Genomic DNA, 25,702 nt, shown 5'->3' on the forward strand with positions numbered 1-25,702 from the left:
TTGTAAAATTTCAATTTTCTTTTTATTGTCAAAGTAAATATATTTTATGAAGAACAAAAGAAAAAAAATATACAGGATTGTAACTTATGTACACTGGCTTTAAAGATATTCTTTTGTTTCAAATTTACACAATTTTCTCATACGTTATTAAAAGATATTTTATATAGATATGCAATATGTACAGTTTTATTTACATACATTCATAGGATGTGAGATAAAAACCAGTCAATAGAAGAAAGATTTGTTTATACTTGTTTCTTAGACGACAAAAGGAATGCATTCCTAGATGAAGGTAGTGAGTGGAGCTCTTGCTCGAACGTGGCGCCGTGGTCTGCATTTTGACCTGGTACGAACGCTAGAATTGCAGTGTTTTATTTCCCATTTGGCTAACAAAAAAGTTGACAAGACAGACAAGGCTTAATCCTACAGAAGTTAATTGCAACCAAGTCCCATTGAAACCAATGGATCTTCAGGTAGGAGCTACTCATCCCGTCCCATTGCTTTCAGAGGGGTTGAGTCACGGACACAGGCACCATCTATGATCAGAGAAGAGATGCAACACGCTCAACTGTATTTTGCTTTAAACAAATATTCTCTAATTACCAGATTCTATTTTGCTAGAAAGCTTCCTACGATCAGCTGAGTACATAAATAAAGGAAAAAGAGGGGGTGCAGGAGGGGAAATGTTTCCTAACACAATAATTTTGCTGCCAGCATTGCATTATAAGTATATATATATATTGATATATATATATATGTATGTACGTATTCCCTTTTTTGTTGTTGTTGTTTAGCCCTTGAGACAGCTACTGCACCAGCTGGCTAAAACACACGCTGCCCCAGTTGCATTGCTCTCTGAATAGCAGCCCATGAAGATACTCCACATTTGGGGGGTGCTTGCCTCCTATGGCTCAAAAAAAGTGCTTTCGCAAAACATTCAAGAAGTCTTTTAAGTCCTCCCTCCCCAGCGACTGGGGGGATAAGGATTTCATTCCATGCTGTAAACGTGGGGAAAATGAGTCCAGCATTTCTTCATGCATCCATCTGGGAAGATGCAAAGAGCCATCCCAGTTACTTCTGTGCCCATCAAAAGCCATGTGAGGAGGAGGTTGTAACTTTTGGCAGAAGGTACCTTAGGCTCCTGCAGGAATGGTACGTGATGCAGGCTGTATGCATTGTGAAAAGGCAGTGGCCCAAAAACAAGGTATCACTCTTACATCCAGTCCTCTCACATCATGATCACCGGACTATAAATCTTTGCCAAAGAGCAAACATCATTTCTACAGGCCTGTGAGCATCACTCCTCTCCAATGAAAAATCTTTTATAGAGCACATTGGCTTGGCTATATTTTTGGCCCCATAGGAAGCCAACATTCAACGCTCTGCCTTAACACCAGCCACACTCACACACAAACACACTGATCAGCTATTGTACTGCCAGCCTGCTTTGGATTCTGGCTGGACTGTGACTTTGAAACCTATGAAGCAGCAGTCAAGAACTGCTCCCAAAGACTGGAGGGGGGCAGAGTCTGTCGCTGAGATGCACCTCACCCTATGCATATTTATCATCCATGAACTGAATGAGACTGGTGTGTTTTAGTAATCTGGATAATTGGGCAAAGGACATACATTCCACATTTTATCCTTTTGTTTCTTCCTCCTTTGGTTGCCAGCTTTTTGATTTCAAAAATACTGACCTCAGGAGGGGCAAGGGGTGGAACCAATACACACTGGTGGAATAGCAGATAACATGGAAGACTCTTGTCAGCCTGGAAAGGAACCAGGGAGAATTAATTTGGTGGCTTATGAGAACAGGCCCTGACAAGACTCCAGAAGACTGTGTACAGAACTCAGAAGGATCTGGACCTTTATGAGCTTTTCAGGCCACAATTCTGGCAGCTGACAGGATATTGTGCAGCTCTGCTCAAGAGCAGCAAAATACCAGCTGGTTTGCAATTTCCCACACAGAAACACAAATACACACATCATACACCCCATATGCTCCTTTTGCCCTTCCTCATTTGATAACCTCTACAGTGGGGCAGCTAGATCATTTTAGACTCTGGACCTAACAGTCGCATGAGGCATCCCTCTTTAGGTGGCAGTGTGTATGACTTCAAAATGTGTGCTGCATTTGGGGGCCTTCCTGCTCATAAGAAGAGCCCTGCTGGATCAGGCCCAAGGCCCATCTAGTCCAGCATCCTGTTCTCACAGTGGCCAACCAGATGCCTGTGGGAAACCCTCAAGGAGGACTGGAGTACAAAAGCACTCTTCCAGCCTGCAAGTCCCAAAATCTGGTATTTGGAGGCATGTGTTAGCTCCAACAGTGGAGATGGAACATGGCCGCCATGGCTAATAGTCATTGATGGCCTTATTCTCCATGCTTCTACTGAGTGGGCCTTAGCCATCAAAGGCCTCTGCCCTGACAGGACTACCAGGCCTCTACAAATTCCTAGCTAAGGAACACCATCACCTCAACAAAATATATAAGCCTACCACCCCACCCCAACCTTGCCAAAAAGGCATTGTTTTAATTTCGAAAGGAATTTGCTGTTTCCAAAGTGGACAAATAGGCCAACTTAATAATAATGCTTTAAAAAAAAAATTACCCCTCACAACGAATAGCCCTGTACATGAGCAAAGCCTTCAGGAATGCCAGAACTATAATTAACTAGCAGCAAGTAGCCCATAAATTATCATGGTGCAGGAGAAAACAGCTAAAAATAAAACACTGTAATTTCAAAAGGAAGAAGCAGCAGCAAAGGAAAGGAAAAGAAATAAGGTAAAGGTGGTGGGTAGTTTGTTTTTTTCTTTTTCTTTTTTAAAAAATAGATGTGTGTGAAGTCATGGCATCAGCTGTTACAGGGAGACAAATAAATTATCGTGAGGAGGATACCGAACAAAGTTCTGTCAGTTCCTGTTCATGGGTGAAGGGGTGGAAAGGAGCAAGTGAGGACCCCCCTCCCTCAGTTCACTGAGCGCATCGAGCGGCTGCTTCTAGGAAACCGGTGGACTTTGACGTGCTTGGACAAATGGTCGCTCCGAGCAAACTTCTTCTCACACACAGGGCACTGGTACGGCTTCACTCCAGAATGCGAGCGCCTGTGCCGGGATAGTTCATCTGATCGTGAAAACCTGAAAGACAGTAACGGGGGAGAGGAAGGGTTATCAGTAGGTTGTTGTCATTGGTTGTCATCAATGCATGAAAAACCAAAGGACGAAGTCACACAATGAAAAGAGGACAAAAAGTGATTTATAAGCAGACAGAACAAAATTGCATGTAAAACAAACATATACATGAATAGCAGAGCTGGCCGCTGTTGTGCAACGATTCCAACCATTTCTCCAAATACCTCAGGTTATTCTCTTATTATGACAAGATCTCCTGGATTTCATCCAGTTTCAACAGAACAAAATGGAGAATTTCTCACAGATGGCAGCTGTAAATCCCCTTTTGAAATCTTTGTTCATATGGTATAGTTCTTCCACAAAAGCTTAACCAAGGTACTTTCTATCCTGTAATCCCTATAATTTTATTTATTTTAGTAGATATCCTGCCTTTCTCCCAACATGGAACTCAACATGACATACATGGATTTCCTGGGCAGTCTCCCCTCGAGGCTCTGAGCATACTCAATCCACCCTACCTTTATCAAGGTAACAGTATCATTTGCCAAAAAACCACTCCCCTATGGGCCCGGACTGCCCACTTGTCAGTCACCTGGCATCACAATTACACTCTGTGATCTGTTTTTCCATTGCACTGTGTACAGAAACCCTAGTGATCATCAGGGTCCTCTTTGCAAGCCCTGACAATCAACTGATTGACAGGGATCACAGCTAAAGAATCCCTGACAGATGGCCATCCAACCTCTGTTTTAAAACTTCCAGTGAATGAGAGTCCACAGCCTTCTGAGGTAGTCTGTTCCACTGTCAAGCATCTCTTACTGAGTCATTTGTTTAAGCTATGTGTAGACCAGTTAATTACCAATGTTTCTAATTGGTGTACATAAAAATTAAAAAGCATGCAATGGATAGGACTGATTAAAATTACTCGTAAAAACTGAAAAGTTCCCCTTCAATTGCCTGCTGAAGAAGAAAGGTCTCGTATGCCAAACACCTTTGTCAAGCAAATTCAACGGAGAGGAATGAATCAATCAATCAATCAATAAATGCAGTGACTCACATTCGACATCAAGCTATTTCCCACATGCTCTAGCAGACCTGTCCCCAAAATGGTGGCAACATGTGGGAAATTCTCCAATACATTGGGACAAAGTCATTATCCATGAACTACTAGCAGCACAGAGGCAGATGTCGGCCACCAAGCATAGTTAAAAGTAGTCATTTCATATCCACTGGCACTGATTTCAAAGGAGGAAGAGAGTGACACTGTCTCATACAAATGTTCCTCTCATATCGGAAGGCACAGAACGACGCCATTTTGAACACAACAAGGCTCAGTCAGATTGTGGAGAGGGGGGAGAGAGAGACCCTCAGCTAGCAATATAACTCTCTGAGCTAATACTTTAGGCAGCTCCTGCCTAACATCAGGAAAGGGGAAAAGAAAAGAAAAACCCTAAATATAGTGGTACCTCGGGTTAAGAACTTAATTCATTCCGGAGGTCCGTTCTTAACCTGAAACTGTTCTTAACCTGAGGTACCACTTTAGCTAATGGGGCCTCCTGCTGCCACCGCACTGCCATTGCACGATTTCTGTTCTCATCCTGAAGCAAAGTTCTTAACCTGAGGTACTATTTCTGGGTTAGCGTAGTCTGTAACCTGAAGCGTATGTAACCTGAAGTGCCTGTAACCCATGTTACCACTGTACTGTCAATACTGAGATGAATTCATAGAGTTGCAAGGCAGGACAATGCTGATTTCTAGCTCTGAGTAATGCTGAAACTCCTCTGAAAACCCCAAGTGTTCAGGATGCACAACTGAGACTACTGCCCCTTTCGAAAGATGGTGCTATGAAGTGGGTGTCAGCTGGAACAGTAGCAAAGGTTGGCACTGAAAATAATTCCTAAGAAGTGCTGTCAGCTGTTTGCTTGTAGTAAATGAATGAAGCCGCAGTCATTTACTAAATGCAAATTGGAAGAGAAAGGAAATCTGTAAAATGTGTTTGCCTGAAAAGATAGTAGATTGCTATGTTTAGGTGAATGCATTTTGTTTTGTTTTTAAGCAAAAAATAATAATTCTCAAGAGAAATGCAGGAGTGTCAAATTCCTGTGCCATCATTGTGTGATGCTTGGATTTATTTCTGCATACACACACACACACACACACATATAAATGCTGAGTCCATTGGGATGAGTTTTTATTATTAGCAAAACCAGGGGCAGATGCATGAGCACCTCAAAGATATGTGCTATCTGAGCCATGGAAAGCAGCGTGAGTTAATATGATAAGAATATTCTTTACCTCATGACTAAACCCTGCAGTTGATCAGGTAACAATGTTGCTATGCTGTTGCCCAGTTTGCTTGGAAAGATCAGCTTACTATACCAGCAGAAATACACTCCCTGTGTGTTTATACAAAAGAAAAGACTCGGAAGGTGAACATGTGAAGCACGTAGAATCCCTTGCGATCGCCACACGCTAGCCTTACCAACTTTTGTTTGCTCATTTTGGCTGGCCTTCGTGTCATGGTGCACATGGAATGATGTAACATATCCTTAAAGAGTTCGATTCAATCACAGGTGGTTCTCGGGTCAAACAAGCAGGACATGTGATATATCCTGGAATCATGGTAGCAAGCTGCCTGGGTTTCACAGCAATTAGCTGAGCCCCAAAAATGAGAAATGGGGAGATCTCTTCCCATATGTTAATTGCTCAGAAAATCTGGGTAAAAAGTACTTGAGTGGGATTTAAGCATGCTTCAGTGGAGGGTTGCTGGCAGAGTGAAGCGGCTGCCTCAGGTTGGTTTGGGGGTGTCACAGAAGGGCAGCAATTTGTTAGTTATTTAATTGGATGCTGTGCCTTTACTCCCAAGGAGAGGTACTTATGGATTTTCTGTCCCAAGTGCCTCGGATACTATGCACCTTGACTCAGAGGGGGGAACCCTCTAGAAGTGTAGAAGGAGGGAGTGCTCCACATTATTCACATGTGGAAATGTGCTTCATACCACATATATCTTCTTTACTTGACAGATACCCCCACACCTTTTAAAAAAAAAATTTCTTACAGTAAGGCACATCAAGAGACAGGGACGCGGGTGGCGCTGTGGTGTAAACCACAGAGCCTAGGACTTGCTGATCAGAAGGTCGGCGATTTGAATCCCCGCGACAGGGTGAATTCCCATTGCTCGGTCCCTGCTCCTGCCAACCTAGCAGTTCAAAAGCATGTCAAAGTGCATGCTCCGGCGGGAAGGTAAACGGCATTTCCATGTGCTGCTCTGGTTCGCCAGAAGCAGCTTAGTCATGCTGGCCACATGACTCGGAAGCTGTACGCCAGCTCCCTTGGCCAATAAAGCAAGATGAGCGCCGCAACCCCAGAGTCTTTCGTGACTGGACTTAATGGTCAGAGGTCCCTTTACCTTTACCTTTACCTTTACATCAAGAGACACAATTTGCTTTGTGTTGGTTAATTGCAGTATTCTTTAGCATCTTCATATTATGCACTGCCAGTCCAGCTTCCTTATTTTTCAAAAACCTGTCCACATTTTCTTATGTGGTGGCGGGTGCCTTAGAAGTGTGCAGACTACAGCTAATGGACTGTGTCTGCTTTCTAGTGCAGCTGTGCTGAATGCCTTGCATAAAAGAAAAGGTACAAGAAGTAGCCAATAGGCATCGCTGTGTCTCCATATGCCCTACATCAGTATTCTTCAACCTTGAATCCCCAGGTATTTGTTAGACTACACCTCCCAGCATCCCTAGTCAGGTTAGCGAATGGTCAAGGGTGATGGGAGTTGTAGTTCGACAGCATCTGAGGACCTAGGTTCAATGCTTCTCAGTTAAAACTATTATCGTTCCCCACTCTTGAATTATACCGCCTTAATTGACAAACATTATTTTATTTTTATTTACTTATCAGATTTATATACACACAAAGGAATGGTATTCTGAAGGAAAAGCTGGTATGTTTCAAGTTCCAAGGACTGATATATAGAATTTCAGGTATCACACATCCTAAAATATCAAAGATGGGGGGTTAAATATCGATTTCATAGGTCAAATACCAACCCAGGAATCGGATATCTGCATTCAGCATGAAATCTGAGTTCAACTATGTGAACCGTAGCAGATTCCAAATTGGATTTTTGAATGAAAAATGCATTTCTGAGTTAATTATGGTGGTCCAGCCATTATAAGTGTATTGATGGCTTTCCAAATTATAAGTCCACAGCTCACTTACATTTTGTGTTTGCTGATTGCTTCATCCCATGTTCTGGTAACACTCAGCTCTTGCTAACCACATGTTGCATTAATATAATATTTTTAAATGCTGGTTTTAAATAGTTTTTAATGATAATTTGAATGTTTTATTTTATATTTTTTGTAAACTGCGTAAGAGGTTTTCTTACAATCATGTGGTATATACATTTTGTTAAATCAAATAAATAAGCAAACAGACACCTTGAACTGCATTCATAGAGGAGATGCAGTGCAATCGTGGGAAAGCGTCCGTTCCAATGGGAGATATTTGTCATTTGCCTGTAGGGCTTGTTTGATTGGTTTTACACAACAGGTTATTTATTTTGTAGGCTCTCATAATGGTACAACAGTAACAAAGACGATAAATGGTCCCAGGGTATGGTCTGAAGGCAAGGGAGGCTACCACCCTGGTGAAGCGAAACTGGTCTGGCTTTGAATATAGGAAGCTGCTTTATTTTGAGTCAGACCAATGTTCTGCCTAGCTCAGTATTATCTACTCTTGACTGGCAGATGATATCCAGGGTTTCAGGCAAGACCTTTCAGTTGCCTTGCATTAGGTCAGACCATATATTTATTCTACCAGTTTGGCATTGTCTGGCTAGCAGTCTCTCTCTCTCTCTCTCTGGGTTTCCAAGACACAGACCTTTCCCATCACCTGATGGGTCTTTACTGGAGGTGCCAGGCACTAAACTTGGCTCCTTCAGCATCTACTTGACTCTACTGAGGTTTGGTCCTTCCCCATGGAGCAGGAGCAGAGAAAGATCCATTTGATTCTGCCTTGCCTACTTTAAATGTGTTTTGATGTTATACTACGGTAGTAATGCACTACTGTAAGATGAGCAACTATGGTTAGATAACAGCCTGTAAAGCAAAGTCATTGCTGTTGCTGCAGCCATCATACTACAGACAGAAGGAGGGTCGTACCACTCAGCAGCATGGGGTAGCCAACATGGTGGCTCCCAGGCATTGTAAGACTCCAGCTCCCAACTTCCCTGAGCACTGGCCAGACTGACTGGGGCTGATGGGAAATGGTGTCCAAGAACATCTGCAAGGCACAACACTGACTACCCCTGCAACAGAAGAATGGAGAAATGGAGAAGCCAATCTGTAGTAGATGTATTAGAATATAGGCACATCAGATTTCCTGGTGCATTTTGAATACCCAGGTTCTCTTTTGAGGGAAGCTATTCAGCAGCATGACATTTTGTTTTTAACCTCACTGTCTCATCTAAAAGAAGGAGCAGCTTTAGTGCTGTCCATAGCTAAGCTACAAGAAAGGAGATTCCGACCAAACTTCAGGAAAAAACCTTCTGACAGTAGGAACAAACTCCCTCAGGAGGTTGTGGTCTCTCCTTTCTTGGAAGTTTTTAAGCAGAGGTTAGATGGCCATCTGTCATGGGTGCCTTAGGCCCTTCAGTTCCCTTCCAACTCTACAGTTCTTTGATTCTAAGTACAGTATTGTGTTTCCATTTACACAGACCAGGGTAATTTTCTTTAATTGCTCTTGATGCAGGGTTTTTTAAACAAACAAACACCTGAAATGCAAACAAACACCTGTTTGGAAAAAGGAATCCTACACAAAGAGGAAAAGAAAACAACTAAAGGAAAAATACCAGAAGTGTATCTCTTGGGCCTGTGTGTTCAATACAGGGCGATAAAGAAAAATGGAAAAGAACAGAAGCTCCAGGTGTACTCGGCACACACAAGTCATGTGAGGTCCCAGCTCTCTCTGAACTTCTGGAAAGTAAACATTCTCTGCTGATAAAAGGAAAGCTGTGCAATTTTGGGCTCAGTTAGCCCCAGCTACTTGCCAATCTCACTTGGATGGCCAAAAACACCACATAGGTGTGCACTGAAATCCTGGACTAATCCTAGAGAGGTATACTGGAAGAAACAAACTCCTTGGAAAATGGGCAGCTGCCTCTTCCTTCCTTTTAATAGCAAATACCCATTGCAAATGTGGGGTGGGAAACCCTGGGCCCTTTCTGGCCCTCAAGACTCTCTGAAAGCTATGTTCCACCCAAGCCCTGCCCTTTACACGCAATCCACACCCTGCAGTGGCTGTACTCTGCCATCTCCTTGAATAATCTTGCCTGCCTGCAATCTGCCACTGATCTGTTGATCTGCTGTCTTCCATAAGTCTCCTCCTCATACTGACCATGAGCTAGAGCTGTCAAATGTACATATCAGCTGATGTAGTTAACACAGGCACTGCCTCAAAATAATAGCTCCCACCCAAAAAGATTAAAGGGCGTAAGGATCTGCAGGATGTGTAGTTTCTCGAGTAAAGAAAGGGGAAGACCTCTGGTGATGTATGTTATTGTTCTCCACAGCACTTAGACCCTGGATGCCACAGTACCAGGCCTACACAACTCACGATGCACCAAAGCAGATCACAGCTGTGCACTGTGGCCTGCGAGGTGCATGCTGTCCCTTCCCCTGATTTTGCAGAGGCAGCAAAAACATGAGAGGTCTATCAAACCTCTGGTGGACAATCATCCATGGCTGATGTACATCACTCATGTTAGTCAGCTGTTACTCACAAGGACGCAGGCAGTCATCAATGCAAGCACATTCCCCATCCCAGTAATGCAACATATCGCCTGGGCCATATCCACTGCCCTCTCTCCTGTGATAAATGTAAAGCTGCCATTTTCTGAACTTTGTGACATTCCACAAAGCCAAACCTCATAAAGAAGGTATCTTAGATAATAGTTCTTATTCTGTTTAAGGGTTGGGCACTCCGGGCCTCTCTCTCTAGCCCTCGGGCCACACTTCCTGCCTTAGCCACAAGCCATCGCTGGCCCATCTTCTCATGAGTGCTTTTGCATGGCTGGAAAGTATCATTGAATTCTGTCAATGCCCCTTGCTTGTCTGAATGGAGGATAGATTGTGCTGTGTAAGCGGGTGTAGAAACTCACCTACTGCACAAAGGTAACATTTGCATTTGTTGCTCCACCCAATTTGCTTCCAGACTCACCCAACACTTGCATGTGGCCTCTGAACAGTGGCCAAGAAGGGAATGTGGCCCTCAAGCTGAAAAGGGTTCCTAGCTCTTGCTGTAAAGCAGGGGTGGGGAACTTCGGGCTCTCTGGGTGTTGCTGAGCTACAACTCCCATCAGCCCCAGCTCAAGGCTTATGGGAGCTGCAGTACAACAACATTTGGAGGCTAAAGGTCCCCCACCTATGCCCTAAAGCAGAGTTTCCCAAACTTGGGTCTCCAGAGGTTTTTGGACTACAATTCCCATCATACCTGACTACTTAGCCTGCTAACTAGGGATGATGGGAGTTGTAGTCTGAAAACAGCTGGAGACCCAAGTTTGGGAAACCCTGTCCTAAAGCATACTAAAAAATAAATTTTAAAAATTGGTGATTTCAGGCTCTTCTCTACAACTTGTGACAGTTTCACCCACTGCCCTCTTGACATCTTCTGCTCATGCTATCCATGCTCACTTCCCTTGAAGTTAGGAAAATGACGTACATTTGTGGCTTTCATAAAGTACATCCTCAGAAGAAAGGATGGGAAAGCAAAGAGGACTGGAGAGTCACTGAGAGTCCTCAGATAGGCTTGCTGGGATTTCAAGTCCATTGGCTACAGAATACCAAAATCATTTTCCTTCACCAGCATTTTTAAAAAATCTGAACATTTGTCATAATTTCCTCACATCCCCCGCTCAGAGAAACAAAATTTTCCACAAAAATATTTACATTAGGGTTCACTGTTAGGGAGAGCAAATATTCTAAATGCCATGACAGGAAGCCATCAGGACGGGAGGCCAACTGCGTAGTTAATAATCAACTATTTCCCTAAAAACCACAGGTGAGAAATGTTATGAGTCGCTCCTTGCAGGCATAGGGCAATCAACCTATGGAAGTGTCACAAATATGGAAATTGAAGAACATAAATACTGAGTCAAACCAAATGTCCAACCGAGAATCTCATGCCTCCAGGCATGACCAACATTGGATCCTACGCCATAGGAAAACCACAGCGATTACACAGCGATTCCTCTGTCTAGTCTCTCTTACTTACAGCATGCGGAAAACAGAGGGTTTGGAGGCATTTTGACTAAGCCTTCCCCATCCTGAAAAGAAGCACGCCTATTTCATCCTCAAGTATCCATGCCCAACTGCAACTTGTAGTAAGCACCACCCAGTGCAAGATGGCATTTGACGTCGCCTCACAAGTGCAGGGGTGGCAGCCACAACAAAGATGCTCAGCACACGGATGAGATGCAGGTCAACAGACATTTAGCAGACCAGATTTGTAATGCCTGAAGAAATTTGTGTTGATTCAGTCAGAAGGAGTGTCAAGCCATTCAGAAAGCAGAGATTTCCATGGGTCTGATTGTATGCATTCACTTAAAAATAGTGAATATGGATATATAATTGATAATTCCCCCCCTCCCTCTTTTTTCACTAACGGCAATTATAGGAACATATGAAGCGGTCAAAATACTTTGCCCATCCAGCCTAGTACTGTCATCTCACCTGCCACCCAACCATTTAACTGGAGAGGCCCAGGACTGAGTCTGGGACTTTTTTGTATTCAAATCCCGTGCTTCACCACTGAACTCTTCTTGGCACCTATCCTTTCCTTTGGTGCTGATTGTGGGAAATGCATCGCAACCAAGCCCATAGTATACAGCTCGCAAGGCCTGTTCTGACAAGTTCAATCTCTCTTTTATGAGCTGAGATGACATCTGTTTTTGTTGAAAAACAAAACCTTTTCTGCCACTAAAGCCCAAGAGGTTGTGCCATTTGATTCATAGATGTTCCTAGCGTCATCTCATTTCGAGAGAACGTGCTTAAATTCTAATGATCGCCAGGTACTAGAGAAGAAGGCACATCCTTCAATTAATTTGGTTCAAAATCACCAGCTGGCAAATAACGTGGAACGCATGGCAGTATTATGCGACCCAGCCTGCCACCACATCCCAATACTGACCTCCATCCACAGCCGGGCCACGTACACGCAAAGGGTTTCTCCCCCGTGTGCCTCCTCAGGTGGGCTTTCAAGTGGCTGCTTTTGGTGTACATCTTGGTACATCCGGGGAAAGTACATTTGTGCATTTTAATGAGTTCTGCCGCAGGGTTCTTTTGAAACTTTTGACCCATGATGACCCCCGTTTGCCCCTGGATCGTACCTCCAGGCCCGATTGGTTTTGCAGCGATCGGAACTGGGGCTATGCGGACAAATTTGGAGGAGGAGTTCAAGTTGGACGACGGAACAAGCTGTGGCACAAGTGCAAATGTTTGCCCTTGGATGTTGACCAGGAGCTGTGCAATTTTAATGTTCTCTTGCGCAGGTCCCTGTGAACTAGGGCTCCCGTTTGATGCTTGCTTAACTTGCACTGGTTGGATTTGGAGCATGACTGGGATCCCACCATCTAGGGACATGGCTCCATTTGTTGCATCCATTGTGCCGCTTGACTGTTCACTTTTGCTATCTTTTAAACTACTACTGGGTACCATGTGATCTTTGGGCTGCATGGAAGCCACAGTTATCTGGCCACAAGCTCTCATGTCTTTGGTCTCGCTTTTGGGTCCTTCCTTGAGCTCTGTCTCCATGTTCTCTTCCAGAAACTCCTCGATTTCCTCCAGGGTGGGCTGAAATGGTCCCGAATCCTCCATCTCCACTGTGAATTCGGGCATCCTATAATGCTCCTCCTTCACTATAGGCTGAAGTCTCCTTTTGTCCCACCAAGAGGCATGGCTATTCCCCAAGGATGCCTGAGACAACAAGTAGTCCAAGATGCTGTCCTGACTCTCGGCACTTGACGAGCTCCCGCAGCTTGAGCTAAGGACCTGGGAATCGGGACTGGAACAAGAGCAAAAACTCGAAGAGTCGCTGTCATCTTCCGACAAGGGGGACGGCAGCATGTGGTACGACCTGCCGATTGCTGCCATGTCCCCAAAGTATCCGAGAAGAGGCCTTGCAGATGAGAAGGACTCATCCGCAGGAAGCAAGTGATCCACCATCCCGGGATAATCTCTTTATAGGTCTCCCACCAGCATGTACCAACAGAGCGAAAGCCTGGATATGGGAAACACAAACACCAAGAGTCAGAAGTCAGGTTTAATCATTCATCTCAATGCACTAAAACTACAAAGCTTTCTCCAGCCTGGCCCACAATCCTTGCTGCGTGCTCATGTTGCTACATGTTTTGATATTGCCTGTTATCACCCAAGAGGATTTCTTGAGAGCTCTTTTTCCAAGATTGCACCACATGCTTGCAAAAGAATTCTCTCCGAAACGCCATTTCACAACTATGTGTTCTGGAGATTTACAACAGCCTACTTATTTCCAAAGGATTGCTGGTGAGGAGAAATATGTCCTTCAATGTCCTTTTCCTTAGCCGTGGATCTTGCAGCCAATGCTAAAGGGTAGAGAGAGCCGGGAACGAGGCCGAGGAAGGAGAACTGTTGAAACTTTTACCATTCCCAAACCTCCATATCAAGCAGAGTGTTTATTACTAGGTTGCCGCTTTCCAGTGGCTTTATTTTTAACTTTCTCACATATACAAATATAGGCTAATCAGCGTAATGCAAAGCTTGGGGCGGCAGGAGCTAAAAATATTGGCTAGACTTTGACAGTGAGGATTTTCCTCTCCGGGTTAATGATTCAAATTTTCTACTGCCATTATCTGTTGCGCTGCTCTTGATACAGGCTTGAACCAAGCCGGATTATTTAATCGCCATACCTTGGCAAAGAGGGGGCCGTTCCCCACCCCTCAAAGAAAGATTACTAGCAAATTTTAGCTCTGGTCTGTATGCCCACAAGTCCAGTGTAAAAACTTCTCTCCAGCATATTCTCCTGCCTTTCATTTGAAGCACTGCCTTGGGATGAACTGAAGCATGTGACAGCTTCTAAATTTGGAAGACTCCGGTCAGAATTAGCATCTCAATTCTGGCTTTGGATTTCAAAGCATTGTGACCAGCCTCATTGTGCCATGTTCCTGACAAGCACCATCAACTCACTTAGTCTCAGGAAGGCCTGGGAGTGAATTTCCTACGGAAGCGCATCTGGGTGAGGGGGGTGGGGAGAGAAATCATGCACAGGCCTTTCCCGCTCTAGCTGCCCCAAGCAAAACTCTGACAGCAAAACACCCAAAGCTTGTGCTCTCGGTTGTGAAAGGGAAGAGATACAGTCTCGGGCAGACAATTATTTGCTCTTCCAGTCAAGGCAAACCTACTTTGCCTTGGGGGAAGGTATATGAATTGTGGTGGCAGATTCTTTAAGGGCCAGTGCTGGTGTAGTGGTTAGAGTGTCGGACTATGACCTGAGAGATCAGGGTTCAAATCCCACCTGGCCATGAAGCTCACTGGGTAGTCTTGGGTCCGTCACGGCCTCTCAAACCTATCCTACCTCACAGGGTTGTTGTGGGCATGAAATGAGAAGAGGGAGAACCTCTTGGAGGAAAAGGTGCAATATAAATGCAATAAACTTATAAAACCTGGGTTTGGAAGAAAGAGTGAGAGCGTGAGAAGGGGCAATGGAAAACAAAGGAGATCTCAAACACACCTTTTGCAAAGTCATTTCTAGCATGCTCGTCTGCTATTGCTACCACAGCTGCTTTGCCACAAACTGTTGTTGATATTGTCCAGGGCAAAAGATGCTTACTATTCCCTGTATAATCTGTGCTTTTGCTGCATCTTTTAACTCGCCCCATCTTTGTCTCGTTCCGCTCAAAGAAATAAAATCCAAAGCACGCACCACACAGCTGAGATGGCAAAAGATGGATTTTGCACACATCTTCCATCAGCAGCAGCCCACTGACATTCCACAGGAAGCCTGAACAAGCGAAAGTACATTTCTTTGAAAAGCAGCTTCCTGACTGATGCAAGGCTGGGGACGTGGATGGCAAGTCCTGAAGCAAAAAAAGCATGGGTTGGCTTCCCAAGCTGCACACTTTCCTAGTTTACACACAAACGCCAGCCATCTCTTCTTGTCAAATGACTACACTTATGAAATGTTCACATGTGCTGAACGGGAGGAAGTTCAATCAAAGGTTAGGCTTCACGGTGCAAAAAAAGAGGAAGGCGAACAAAGTTATTATGACATAAGCTTTCATTAAATGCTATGGCGAGTTCTAGATACATATGTGGTTGCACCAGAATGGTATACTGTGAGATCAGAAGGAAAGGTAATGCCTCCAAAAAGGACAGGAGGTAATAATTATATTTTATTAACAGTGATCATTCACACATAAAAGGTAAAGGTAAAGGTACCCCTGCCCGTACGGGCCAGTCTTGACAGACTCTAGGGTTGTGCGCTCATCTCACTCTAGAGGCCGGGAGCCAGCGCTGTCCGCAGACACTTCCGGGTCACGTGGCCAGCGTGACAAAGCTGCTCTGGCGAACCAGCACCAGAGCAGCACACGGAGACGCCGTTTACCTTCCCGCGATAAAGCGGTACCTATTTATCTACTTGCACTTAGGTGTGCTTTCGAACTGCTAGGTGGGCAGGAGCTGGGACCGAAAGACGGGAGCTCACCCCGCCGCAGGGATTCGAACCGCCGAACATGCGATTGGCAAGTCCTAGGTGCTGAGGTTTTACCCACAGCGCCACCCGCGTCCCTTATCATTCACACATATAAGTCATTAAATAATTCATGTAGGGTGATTTATTTATTTTTTAATCCACTGTGTTGGTTCAGTTCACAAGAGATAGCTTTGAGCCTCTCAGTGTATGGTAATTTATCCATTCCACAATGCATTTTCACCTCTTTTTGCATAATAATCACTATGAATAGTAAAGGGGATTCTTCACCTACACAGGTTAATTACCTAAGGATGCTTCAGATCTGAACATCCAGAGTTTTCTCCTTTGTACTGCTCCAGGTTTATAGTTTAACCCTGTTCATGTCTACTGATAAGTGAGTTCCATTGATTCAAATGGGATTTGTACCCAGGTACAGGACTGCAGGTTTAATCAGTTTGATAGATTAATCAACTAAAGCTTTGGCTGATTAACCGGTAGGGAAAGGTGAGCATACATGTGTTTATTCAGGCTGTGGTATATTGGTGTAATAGGAATTGGGGGAGGGGTGGAATACAAAAGATGGCATTCCCTTATAAAATTATACTCTCACACTCGCTTTAATATTGTGGGGGACAGGGAATCACCCTGATAATGGGCATAAGGAAGGTCTTCCGGGTAATATCATCCTCCTTATTTCCTGACAGTTTTGGTAATACGCCGTCAATGAATTGATCAAATCAGTCAGCAAGCAGGCGATTAACCAACCAGGGATTTCTGGGCACAATTCACACAAGGGATTGTCTTAATCTATGATGTCCTAAGGAAACTTTGCCAGCATTCACAAGTGAGTGTACACACCAGTTCAGTATGTTCAGATCTTTGGAAGACACCCTGCTCTGAGTGCCATGCTTTCTGGCGCAAGGAAGGTCTTCTGAGCAATAGCATCCTCCTTACAGAATCTCCTCCCCAGAGATGCCCAGCAAGCTGCCAGCTTGTTCTTTTTCTCGTTTTGAATCAAAGCTTGTTGGGAGGGAAACACGTCAAAATGCAGCGCTAGGCATTCTAATATGATCTTCATTAGTTCCTCTGCAGGCATTCGAGGGCCACGTGGTGGGATGAAGCATTTCAAAGCAGAGATGCATTAATGAACCCTGCCCCAGTTTGGTCACAGTCCAAAGCTGCAACTTTACCAGGGAGGGAGCCCCCCTCTGAAGCTAAGGGCACTTGCTTCCGAGCAGAAATGCGCAGTTCACAAGTTCCACTCGGGTGTGCTGCAGATGGCATGCAGGAGGGAGGGGGGAAATAGGAAACATATGTCTCCAAAAATGCAGGGAATGCATGCTGGGGCGCCTTAACTCTCAAATGGCAGTCTATGCCTCACCAAAGGAGGGCACGCATTTGATTTGCATAAAATCTGCATGAATTAAATGTATGTGCATAGATACAAAGTAATAAACCATTGTACTATAATTTAAGTAGAAATACAGTACCTTTTACTACAGTGGGGAAGGTGGCCTGTTTGCCTGCTCAGCCTGCTGCCCAGGCGTTCCCTGTTGTCGGGCAACTTCAAGGCTCTTCCTGCTCTTCCTTCTGATGGGTTCTTTATCTTTAAACTTGACTAGGATGCCTTCAACAGAGGGCTGTCCTCCATAGGACACGTGGCCTCCCTAATCTTTCCCGGCAAGGGCCTACAATGTGTCCCAGGGTATTTGGTTTGCACGTCTCTCTTTTAGACTTCCATGCTTATGCCCATTCATGCAAATGGACTGAAATCTTACCTAACTCTGTGCTGGACAATGAAAACAGCACTGTATCCAGGTTGCTATGCAGAGGGCCAGGAAAATGGAGCGCTTTAGAAGGAAAGCGTGCATGCCAAACATACAGGAAGTGGAATGAAGCTGAATGGAATGGACAGGCAAATACCGTAGATAGAAAAACAGGCAGAAACTATCAGGTTTGCAAGTCCTGGGAGCAAATGCTGTAGGGCTTAGTCCTGAACAGATACGTATAGGATTGCACCTTCAGGGCACATTTTAAACCATGAATGGCTGATTTGTGGCCCTCCATAGGTTGCTAGACTACAGCTCCCACAGCATCCCTGACCATTGGCCATGCTGGCAGGAACTGAGGGTACTTGGAAGCCAACCACATCTGGAGAATCGTCAGCCAACGCTGTTTCGAATTGTCCTTGTCAGCTCAGGAGCTAGCATTTCAAGCAGTGATAAGGGCAATATTAATCTCCGTGATTTCATCAGAATGAAGGGTCCTTGAATCAGGTTCTGGGGTGGGGGAGGAATGGCATGAGAGTCGGCAGATGACGAGAATGCTTTCTAGCGCAGGGCCAGCTGCTATTCATCTTACATTCCCATATCCATATGGCACAAATCAGTGCTCTCTCCTCCAGTGAAAGAAGAAATGCCAACAGGAGGCAGAAGGGTGAAACCCTAAAGGCACAGAGGTCAGTAGGCAGATGTAAGAACTTATACCACTTTCCTTGCGCTATCAGAGCTGTCACTGGAGCCAAAGGGAATTCTGGGTATTGGAGGAACATGCTGGATTCATCACTTGCCTGCTAATGATCAAATCCTCCCCCCCCCCCTTTTCTCTTTTGGAGATTCTTAAAGAAGTATGTAATAGTAATTTTAGAGTCATGGGGAAAATACATAGCTGTATTTTCATTTACTGAGGCCTGCCCACTTTCAACAGTTTATCCATGAATAACTTTTGCTATGGTTTGGTTTGGTTTGGTTTGGTTTGGTTTGGTTTGGTTTGGTTTGTTCTTGTTCTTATTATGTATTTTTATAGGGTTTTTTCCCCTCTGCAACTGAAATGCAGTCAGCTCTAGGGTGAAGCACATCGACCCTTCCACAGTACTCCAAACCTCCGCAATATCCTCACAATATTGTTTTCTTGCTACTGATCTTTCAGAGCTGCCTTGTTTTGGGAACAACAGTTGCCTGTTTAGGTCACCAGCTAAATATTAAAAGGGCAGCAAATGTACTGCATGCCTGTGCACTGCTGTATTTCAGAGTAAGCATTCAGAGGAGAATGCAGAAAGCTATGCAAAACTTGAGCTGCTTGTCACTCCAGGGAACATTAGAGGACGACTGGGGAGCAGAGAGATGTTGCTGCTAACAGTATAATCCGATTTGGTGCCTTTTAAACAGCTGTGGATATGCTGACAGCTACTTTCTAGGGTTGCCAACATCTCCTCTCTTTGATGCAATGTAATCCCCTAAACCTATGTTCTCCCTACTGCAACCGATTGCACCAAGAGGGATACCTGCTGATGGAATGCACAAGTCCCATTGGGACATCATCAATGCACCTTCAAGAAAGTCTTTGCATCAGGGCATTGGGATGCCACAGCCCAGGGATCCCAATAAACAGCAGAATTACTTTGCATGCAAATGTCATTGCTTCTGTATAGGGAAAGTGCCAAGTCAAGAAGCCAGTGTGGACCAGTGCTGGATCTGTTTCCACCAAGGGAACTCAAGTCCCAGCCTCTGCTTGACTGTAGGGGGGTAGACCTAACTCCCTCCATCCCTTGTGCTGCATTGCTAGCTCTGCTTCCCTCCACTGTCCTAACTGGGCCCTAATATCTGTGCCCAGGTGAACATCCACAGGGCTCTTTCACATGAGGATTTTCCCTCACATGGAGGAGACCCTTGTGTGTAGCTCTGCATGCACAAAAGGGCATGGCCTGTAGGATAACTGTGATCTATGCCCTTAGACCACATCCCAGTCTCAATTCTTTCTCTGCCTTCTCATACATGCTCCAACATTTCTCCGGTGAAAATAAGGACTCCCCATTCCGTAATGATAATTTTACTATTTATACCCCACACATCTTACTGGGTTGCCCCAGCCACTCTGGGCAGCTTCCAACATATATAAAAATATAATAAAACATTAATCATTAAAAAAAACTTCCCTATACAGGATTGCCTTCAGACAGCTCAGGGGTCAGATAACTCCATACCCTCCAATGTTTCTCCAAGAAAATAATATAATTATTATTTATTTCCCAGCCACTCTGGGCAGCTCCCAACCAAATGTTAAAAACACAGTAAAGCATTAAACATTAAAAACTTCCTTAAACAGGGCTGCCTTTGGATGTCTTTTAAAAGTAAGATAGTTGCTTATTTCCTTGACATCTGATGGGAGGACGTTCCACAGGGCAGGTGCTACTACTGAGAAGGCCCTCTGCCTGGTTCCCTGTAACCTCACTTCTCGCAATGAGGGAACCGCCAGAAGGCCCTTGCAGCTCGACCTTGATGTGGGTGGACGATGGGGGTGGAGACGCTCCTTCAGGTATACTGGGCTGAGGCCGTTTAGGGCTTTAAAGGTCAGCACCAGCACTTTGAATTCTGCTTGGAAACATACTGGGAGCCAATGTAGGTCTCTCAGGACATCCTAAGGAAAAGCGGGACATTCTGAGATCAGATGGGACAGCTTCTCTAAATGAGGGACATCCCTGGAAAAATAGGGTTATTTGGAGGGGCAGATATATATATATATATATATCTGCAGCATGACCAAGATGCAAACATTTGGATGGAAATATGCAAATGAGGAGGCGGGACTAGGCAAGCAAAAGTAGGCTCAATTTCCAAAGATGGCATCACCAGCAGCAGGAAACAGTTATAGTCCTGTGCACACCAAACACCAATGTACCCTGGAGTGCTAGTCTTCAGTAGCTACCAGTTTCCTTCTAGAGACACCTGAACTACTGCACTTGCATGGCACTAAGAGCCAAAGCTCTCTTCTGCTGTTGAACCTGGATGGCTGAGATCCTACAGATTCCTCGGGGAGCAGGAACACAGGGGCCAGCATGTGTGCATAGGCACATGTGTTCATCTATGACACAAGGACAGAGTGGACCTCTTAGGAATCTTTCCAAACACAGACGCTCTAGAAATAATCTTGCCTTTGATAACGTATTTCATTAGCAACTATTGTAATGCTCTGTAGGATTTTACGCCCTTGAGAAAAGCCCTACAGATCAAAGTGCAGAATGGAGGAGTACTGGACTACCAGCAGTGAATAAATGCAACAGGATAGAAGAGTTGCAGCAACTGCGAATGATGAGCCAGTTTTAATTCCTCAGTTTGTATCCTGGTCTTATTCCCATCAGCTCAAGGCAGCAAACATGAGGTTGTCCCATTCCATCCTCACAGTGCCCCTGAAAGGTAGGTTTGTCTGAAAAATACTGACATGTTCTGGGGGTACTCAAGGACGAGCAGTACCGCCCCCCCCCCATGTTAAAAGCATGGCAGTTACTATAGCAACTTCATGGTGAGTAACGGCACCTTTTGTTTCTTTAAAAAAGAGACTGGACATGCCTCAAACAACCCGGAGAACTTCACAGCTGAGCAGAGCTTTGAGCCAAAGTCTTTTTGTTGTTGTTGTTGTTCCAAATCGAACTTCCCAGACTACAGATTGGGTTGTTCTTAAACCTAGCTGACAATCTGGCATCAAAAGAGGTATGTTTACAGCCCCATCGTACGCTCTGCTGTGTGCACTGGGTCAGCATAAAGGGATGAAGCATATAGCATCTAATCATCATCAGCGTTGTCGTCATCCTTTACTGTCATCTGCCGTCAGGCTGGTTTAAAAATACGCTTGCTGTTAAATGCGGCAAGAAAGGTTTCCTGATTAAGGAGCCTCCAGCCTGCATAGCACATGACTGCTTGGTGGTGCCAGTTAAATGCTTAAGAGAAAAGGCGCATTGGGCAGCGTACAGCAACAACTTCAGGGTCTGCTCTCACTGCACACGGTTGCAGCTGCACAGAGTGCCAAGGGCAGCTTCTCGATTCTGGCCAGCACCAAATACCATTTTACAACACAAGGCAAGTTTCTAGGTCTCATTGCTGGAAAGATTTTTTAAAAAAAACAACAACCCAAAACAAACAAAACCAGGAGCACATCTGCAAATTGAGTTGTATGCAGTGTTGGTCCTACTTAGAGTAGACCCTTTGGAATTGATGGATATGGCTAACATAGGTCCATTAATTCCAATGGATCTACTGTGAGATAACTGGATATAAAAAATAGTTCCGTGCAAACACAAAAAGGTTAAAAGTATTTCCTTCCTCTCTATGGAAAACCCTCCCAGCACCTTTATCTCACCTTACTGTCCACCAAAGAATCATAGAATTGTAGAGTTGGAAGGGACCACAAAGGTCATCTAGTCCAACCCCCTGCAGTGCAGGATTCTTTTGCCCAACGCAGGACTCAAACCCATGACCCTGAGATTAAGAGTTTCATGCTCTACCAGCTGAGTGCTCTCTCTCTCTCTCTCTGGGACCTCTTCCCTTCTCCTGATTCCCTCTATTCACAATTATACATTAAGAATACATAATTTATCTAAAGGCTGGTAGCCTTGCAGTACGTTAAGAGCCCTGATAATTAAGGAGAGGAAGGTGCTCCAGTATATGAGATCAAAACATGCTCCGGTTAGCCATGTTTACACACACACACACACACACACACACACACACACCTCTTTTTCACAGCCTTGTCAAAATTTCTGCAGGAGCAGAGGAGGATGGGGGGGGGCAAGAAATCCCCTTTCTCTCCAAAAGCCAACTGGCTTTAAAATGCACCCATTCTCCTTTGTTTTCCAGAGGAGGAAAGACTTTGTTTACAGCAATAATGGCCAAAGACTTTAATCCGGGCTCTAGATTGTGTACATTCCGCTTTGACATTCATGCTGGTCACACACACATGGAGTCCCAAGCCTGTCTGTGCTAATCTGTCAAGAGGTGAATGGATAAAAGCTCCGGGATTCATTGCACTAAGCATGGGAGGGGGCAGCACAGAAAGGGAGAAGGGATACATTTCATATCCCTTCAAGAACCAGGCTGTGGTTTTAGTGCGAGGAGTCGGGGGGGGGGTTGTTTTTGCTTCCTCTAAATAGCCGAGTGTGTTTAACCCAACCTCAGCTTCACAAGGCTGGGTATTAAAGAGGCTGACTGAACACACTGTGACTGGTGGAGTTCTCCCTCCCTTTGGCCTCTGAAGTTTGCAATGACCGACAGTAACCCTGCAACCATCTCTCTCTCTCTCTCTCCTTTCTTTCAACATTACCATAACAGCCATAGCAGAGCAAAGCGCACAGCTGCCTCCTCCTGTTGCTGCTGCAGGAGGTTGCTTCCCCAACATTACATCCTCACAAGCCACTCAAAAGTTGCTCAGGGAAACCAGTAAACAGAACCTGTGTGCCGCAGAACTTCTGCCTCTCTCTCTCTCCAGTATGTCAAATATCTCACACCCTCAAGTTGAGAACATAGGAAGCTGCTTTGTATTCCAAGTCCATCCAGCTCAGCATTGGCCACACAGACTGGCAGCAGCTCTCCAGGGTTTTCAGAGAGGGAGTGTTCCCATTCCCACCTGGAAATGCCACTGAGTCGCACCCCTTTGCTGTTAGAAAGAGGTTGGCAGAACGTTGCAGGTGAAGGGGAAACATTTCCTAATTCTGACGGCAGTTCGGCAACAGAACTGCACCCTTCCTCCCCATTAGAGTCATGCTCTCCTCCAGTCACCCAAACAGCTGTTTGGCAGGCTGGGAGGAGCATGGGCTATACATGAGGAGGAGGCATGTTTCAAACTGGACAGCTCCACTGGTATGAGCACGAGACTCAGAATCTCAGGGTTGTGGGTTTGAGCCCCACGTCAGGCAAAAGATTCCTGCACTGTAGGGGTTGGACTAGATGACCCTTATGGTCCCTTCCTACTCAACAATTCTGATTTTACAATGCTCCCCATGTGCCTCCCTGCACATCACACTCACGCTCTCAAGCAATTTGTGGCATTTTTTGGGAGGGGGTTGGCAGTGGGAGCAGCTGGGGCATGCACATCAGGTAGTGCTGAAGGTCCCTGGGTTACCCACATGTGCCTCATAGGCAAAACAAGGGATGTTTTTCGATTCGCCATCATGTGCTAAAAGTCAACGTGTCTTTTTTGCCATCTGCTTGAAAGCGACGTCATGGACATGTGGCCCAAATGAACCCATGATTTTCTCACATGATGGCATACAGGGGTCTCACATACCCATGCCCTGCACTCCCCATGGAGAAGTTCCATATGGGAAACAGTCCTGGACTTCCTAGGAAGGGTGTGCAGTATCTTTTTGTTAGGCGCATTAAAGGGGAGGGGTACGCAATAGGTATGTGTCGGGATACAGCTGCTCCAAATTTGCCTACTCCTAAGGCAGGATTTGGGACTGACTATAGGACATGGAGCCCCTTCCAGCTGTCAGGTTGCATGCTTTGCTCCCCAGTGAGAAAATGTGGCCTCTTTTCTTGATTCGGTTATACCAATATTGATGTCAGGCTGTGCAAGCTTTGGAAACGCACAGAATCCTTCATCCAACAAAATGTTCTTTGCAGCTCGGAAGCTACTGCCCTACCACGACACAAATTAGCTCCACGTATAAACACAGCCTCCTGCTGGTTTCGTCATCTCTGCCCTGTTCTCGACTTAACACCGCAACCACAGCTGTCTTGTCCTGTCTAGGCGCTCCACGTTAACATAAACTCCGAAGCCACCGCCATGTGCAGCGCCCATCCATTTGTCCCATAGCCATGCATTTGCGTTTCATCCCCTGGGGGAGCGGGAGGGGGGTCCAGAGAGAAAGCCAGCGGTGAAGCTTTGAAACAAACCAGAGTCACTTAAAACACCTGCTGGAAGGAGTCAAGCGTGCAAGTTAAAGGCAAAGCGGGGTTTGGGGGGGCGAAAAGGAGGGCATCCCTAACAGTACAGGAGGAAGGATCAGTAACCGGATCTTTTCCAGCGTGCACGCCGTGGACTAAGAGAGGAAGCGGGGAAGTACCTGCACGTTTATTTCTTATTAAAGGGAAAGCGCTGGCCGCATGTTGCCTTGCTGCTGAAACTCCTCAGCCAGGCAACCTTCGCATATGGTGGGGAGCGCTGCCTCTCTCCAGCTCCAGGAGCGGAGATCGGGATTCGCACAGGCGAGGATCTCTCGCCCTTCACGGCCAGGATCCGGAATAGGAGTCTCTGCCCTCTCTCCCTCCCGCCTCCGATCACTGTAAACATCTGAAGGCGCGCACACGCGCCCGGGCACCCACACGCACCCCGTCCTGCCTCCCTCTGCTGCCGCAAAGAGGACTCGCCTCCCTTCCGTCCACATTCCTCGAATTCTGCGCGCAAGTCGCCCCGGCGGCCAAGCCAGCTAATCGATCCTTCGATCCGACGGCCCTCTATATGGATCCGCCAGGCTAGAGCCGCCGCCGACCGATCGCCTTCTTGCTTAGCGTTTCCTGCACGCTCGGAATAAAGCAAGCATGCTGCCGGGTCCCTGGACTAGAAAGTGGCTGCTTCTTCGTTTTCTTCCACTGAGGTTTACCGCCGCCCCCCCCCCCCGCCGCCCCGTCCTCCTCCTTTCCTTCTGTCCCCCCCCCACTCCCGTCCCGCATCGTGCACCCCCAACACCTTATTATGGGTCACAATCGTGTCATTTGCTTCTTACCTGAACTTATTCAGTCAACCCCCGAGGGTGAGCGTGAGGAGGGGGGCAGCACACACCCCACAATTTAAACTGCAAAAAGATCCCAGTAGGCAGCAGCTCCACTTGACATTTAATTCTTTTTTTTAAAAAAGGAGATGGGTGGGGGAGGAGAGAGAGAAGCAAAAAATAAAACAAGGATGGATTAAACCCGTCCAAGGAGATGATGGGCTGGGTGGCAAGCGGCGTCCTTGAGAATCGCCCGCAGGCAAACAGGGTCCCGATGGGCGGCCAGCAACCCGGCCGGCGATGTGTCCTTTCGCTCTCCTCGCGTAGTACTATATCCCCATCACATGACTGCCAGGGAGG

General features: G+C 45.7%; 1 protein-coding gene across 4 annotated transcripts; it reads right to left on the reverse strand.

Moving 5' to 3' along the window:
* KLF15 (KLF transcription factor 15) lies at positions 1-25,702 on the reverse strand. 4 transcript variants are annotated; one of them, XR_014522890.1, is made up of 3 exons: positions 25,358-25,686; positions 6,545-13,413; positions 1-6,067 (listed from the first exon to the last, which is right to left on the reverse strand). XR_014522890.1 is itself a non-coding variant. In XM_083490987.1 (3 exons), exons 2-3 carry the CDS (start codon positions 13,356-13,358, stop codon positions 2,967-2,969), a joined length of 1,203 nt encoding a protein of 400 aa, XP_083347113.1. In that variant the 5' UTR covers positions 13,359-13,413; positions 25,358-25,702; the 3' UTR covers positions 1-2,966. The 4 variants fall into 4 exon arrangements, 3 of the variants coding, with proteins under 3 accessions (XP_083347113.1, XP_083347114.1, XP_083347115.1); XM_083490987.1 differs by having other exon boundaries at positions 1-3,135; positions 12,325-13,413; positions 25,358-25,702; XM_083490988.1 differs by lacking the exon at positions 25,358-25,686 and adding an exon at positions 17,352-25,175 and having other exon boundaries at positions 1-3,135; positions 12,325-13,413.

This window comes from Podarcis liolepis, assembly GCF_965112155.1.
Source record: "Podarcis liolepis genome assembly, chromosome: 2".
Classification (NCBI taxonomy): Eukaryota; Metazoa; Chordata; class Lepidosauria; order Squamata; family Lacertidae; genus Podarcis; species Podarcis liolepis.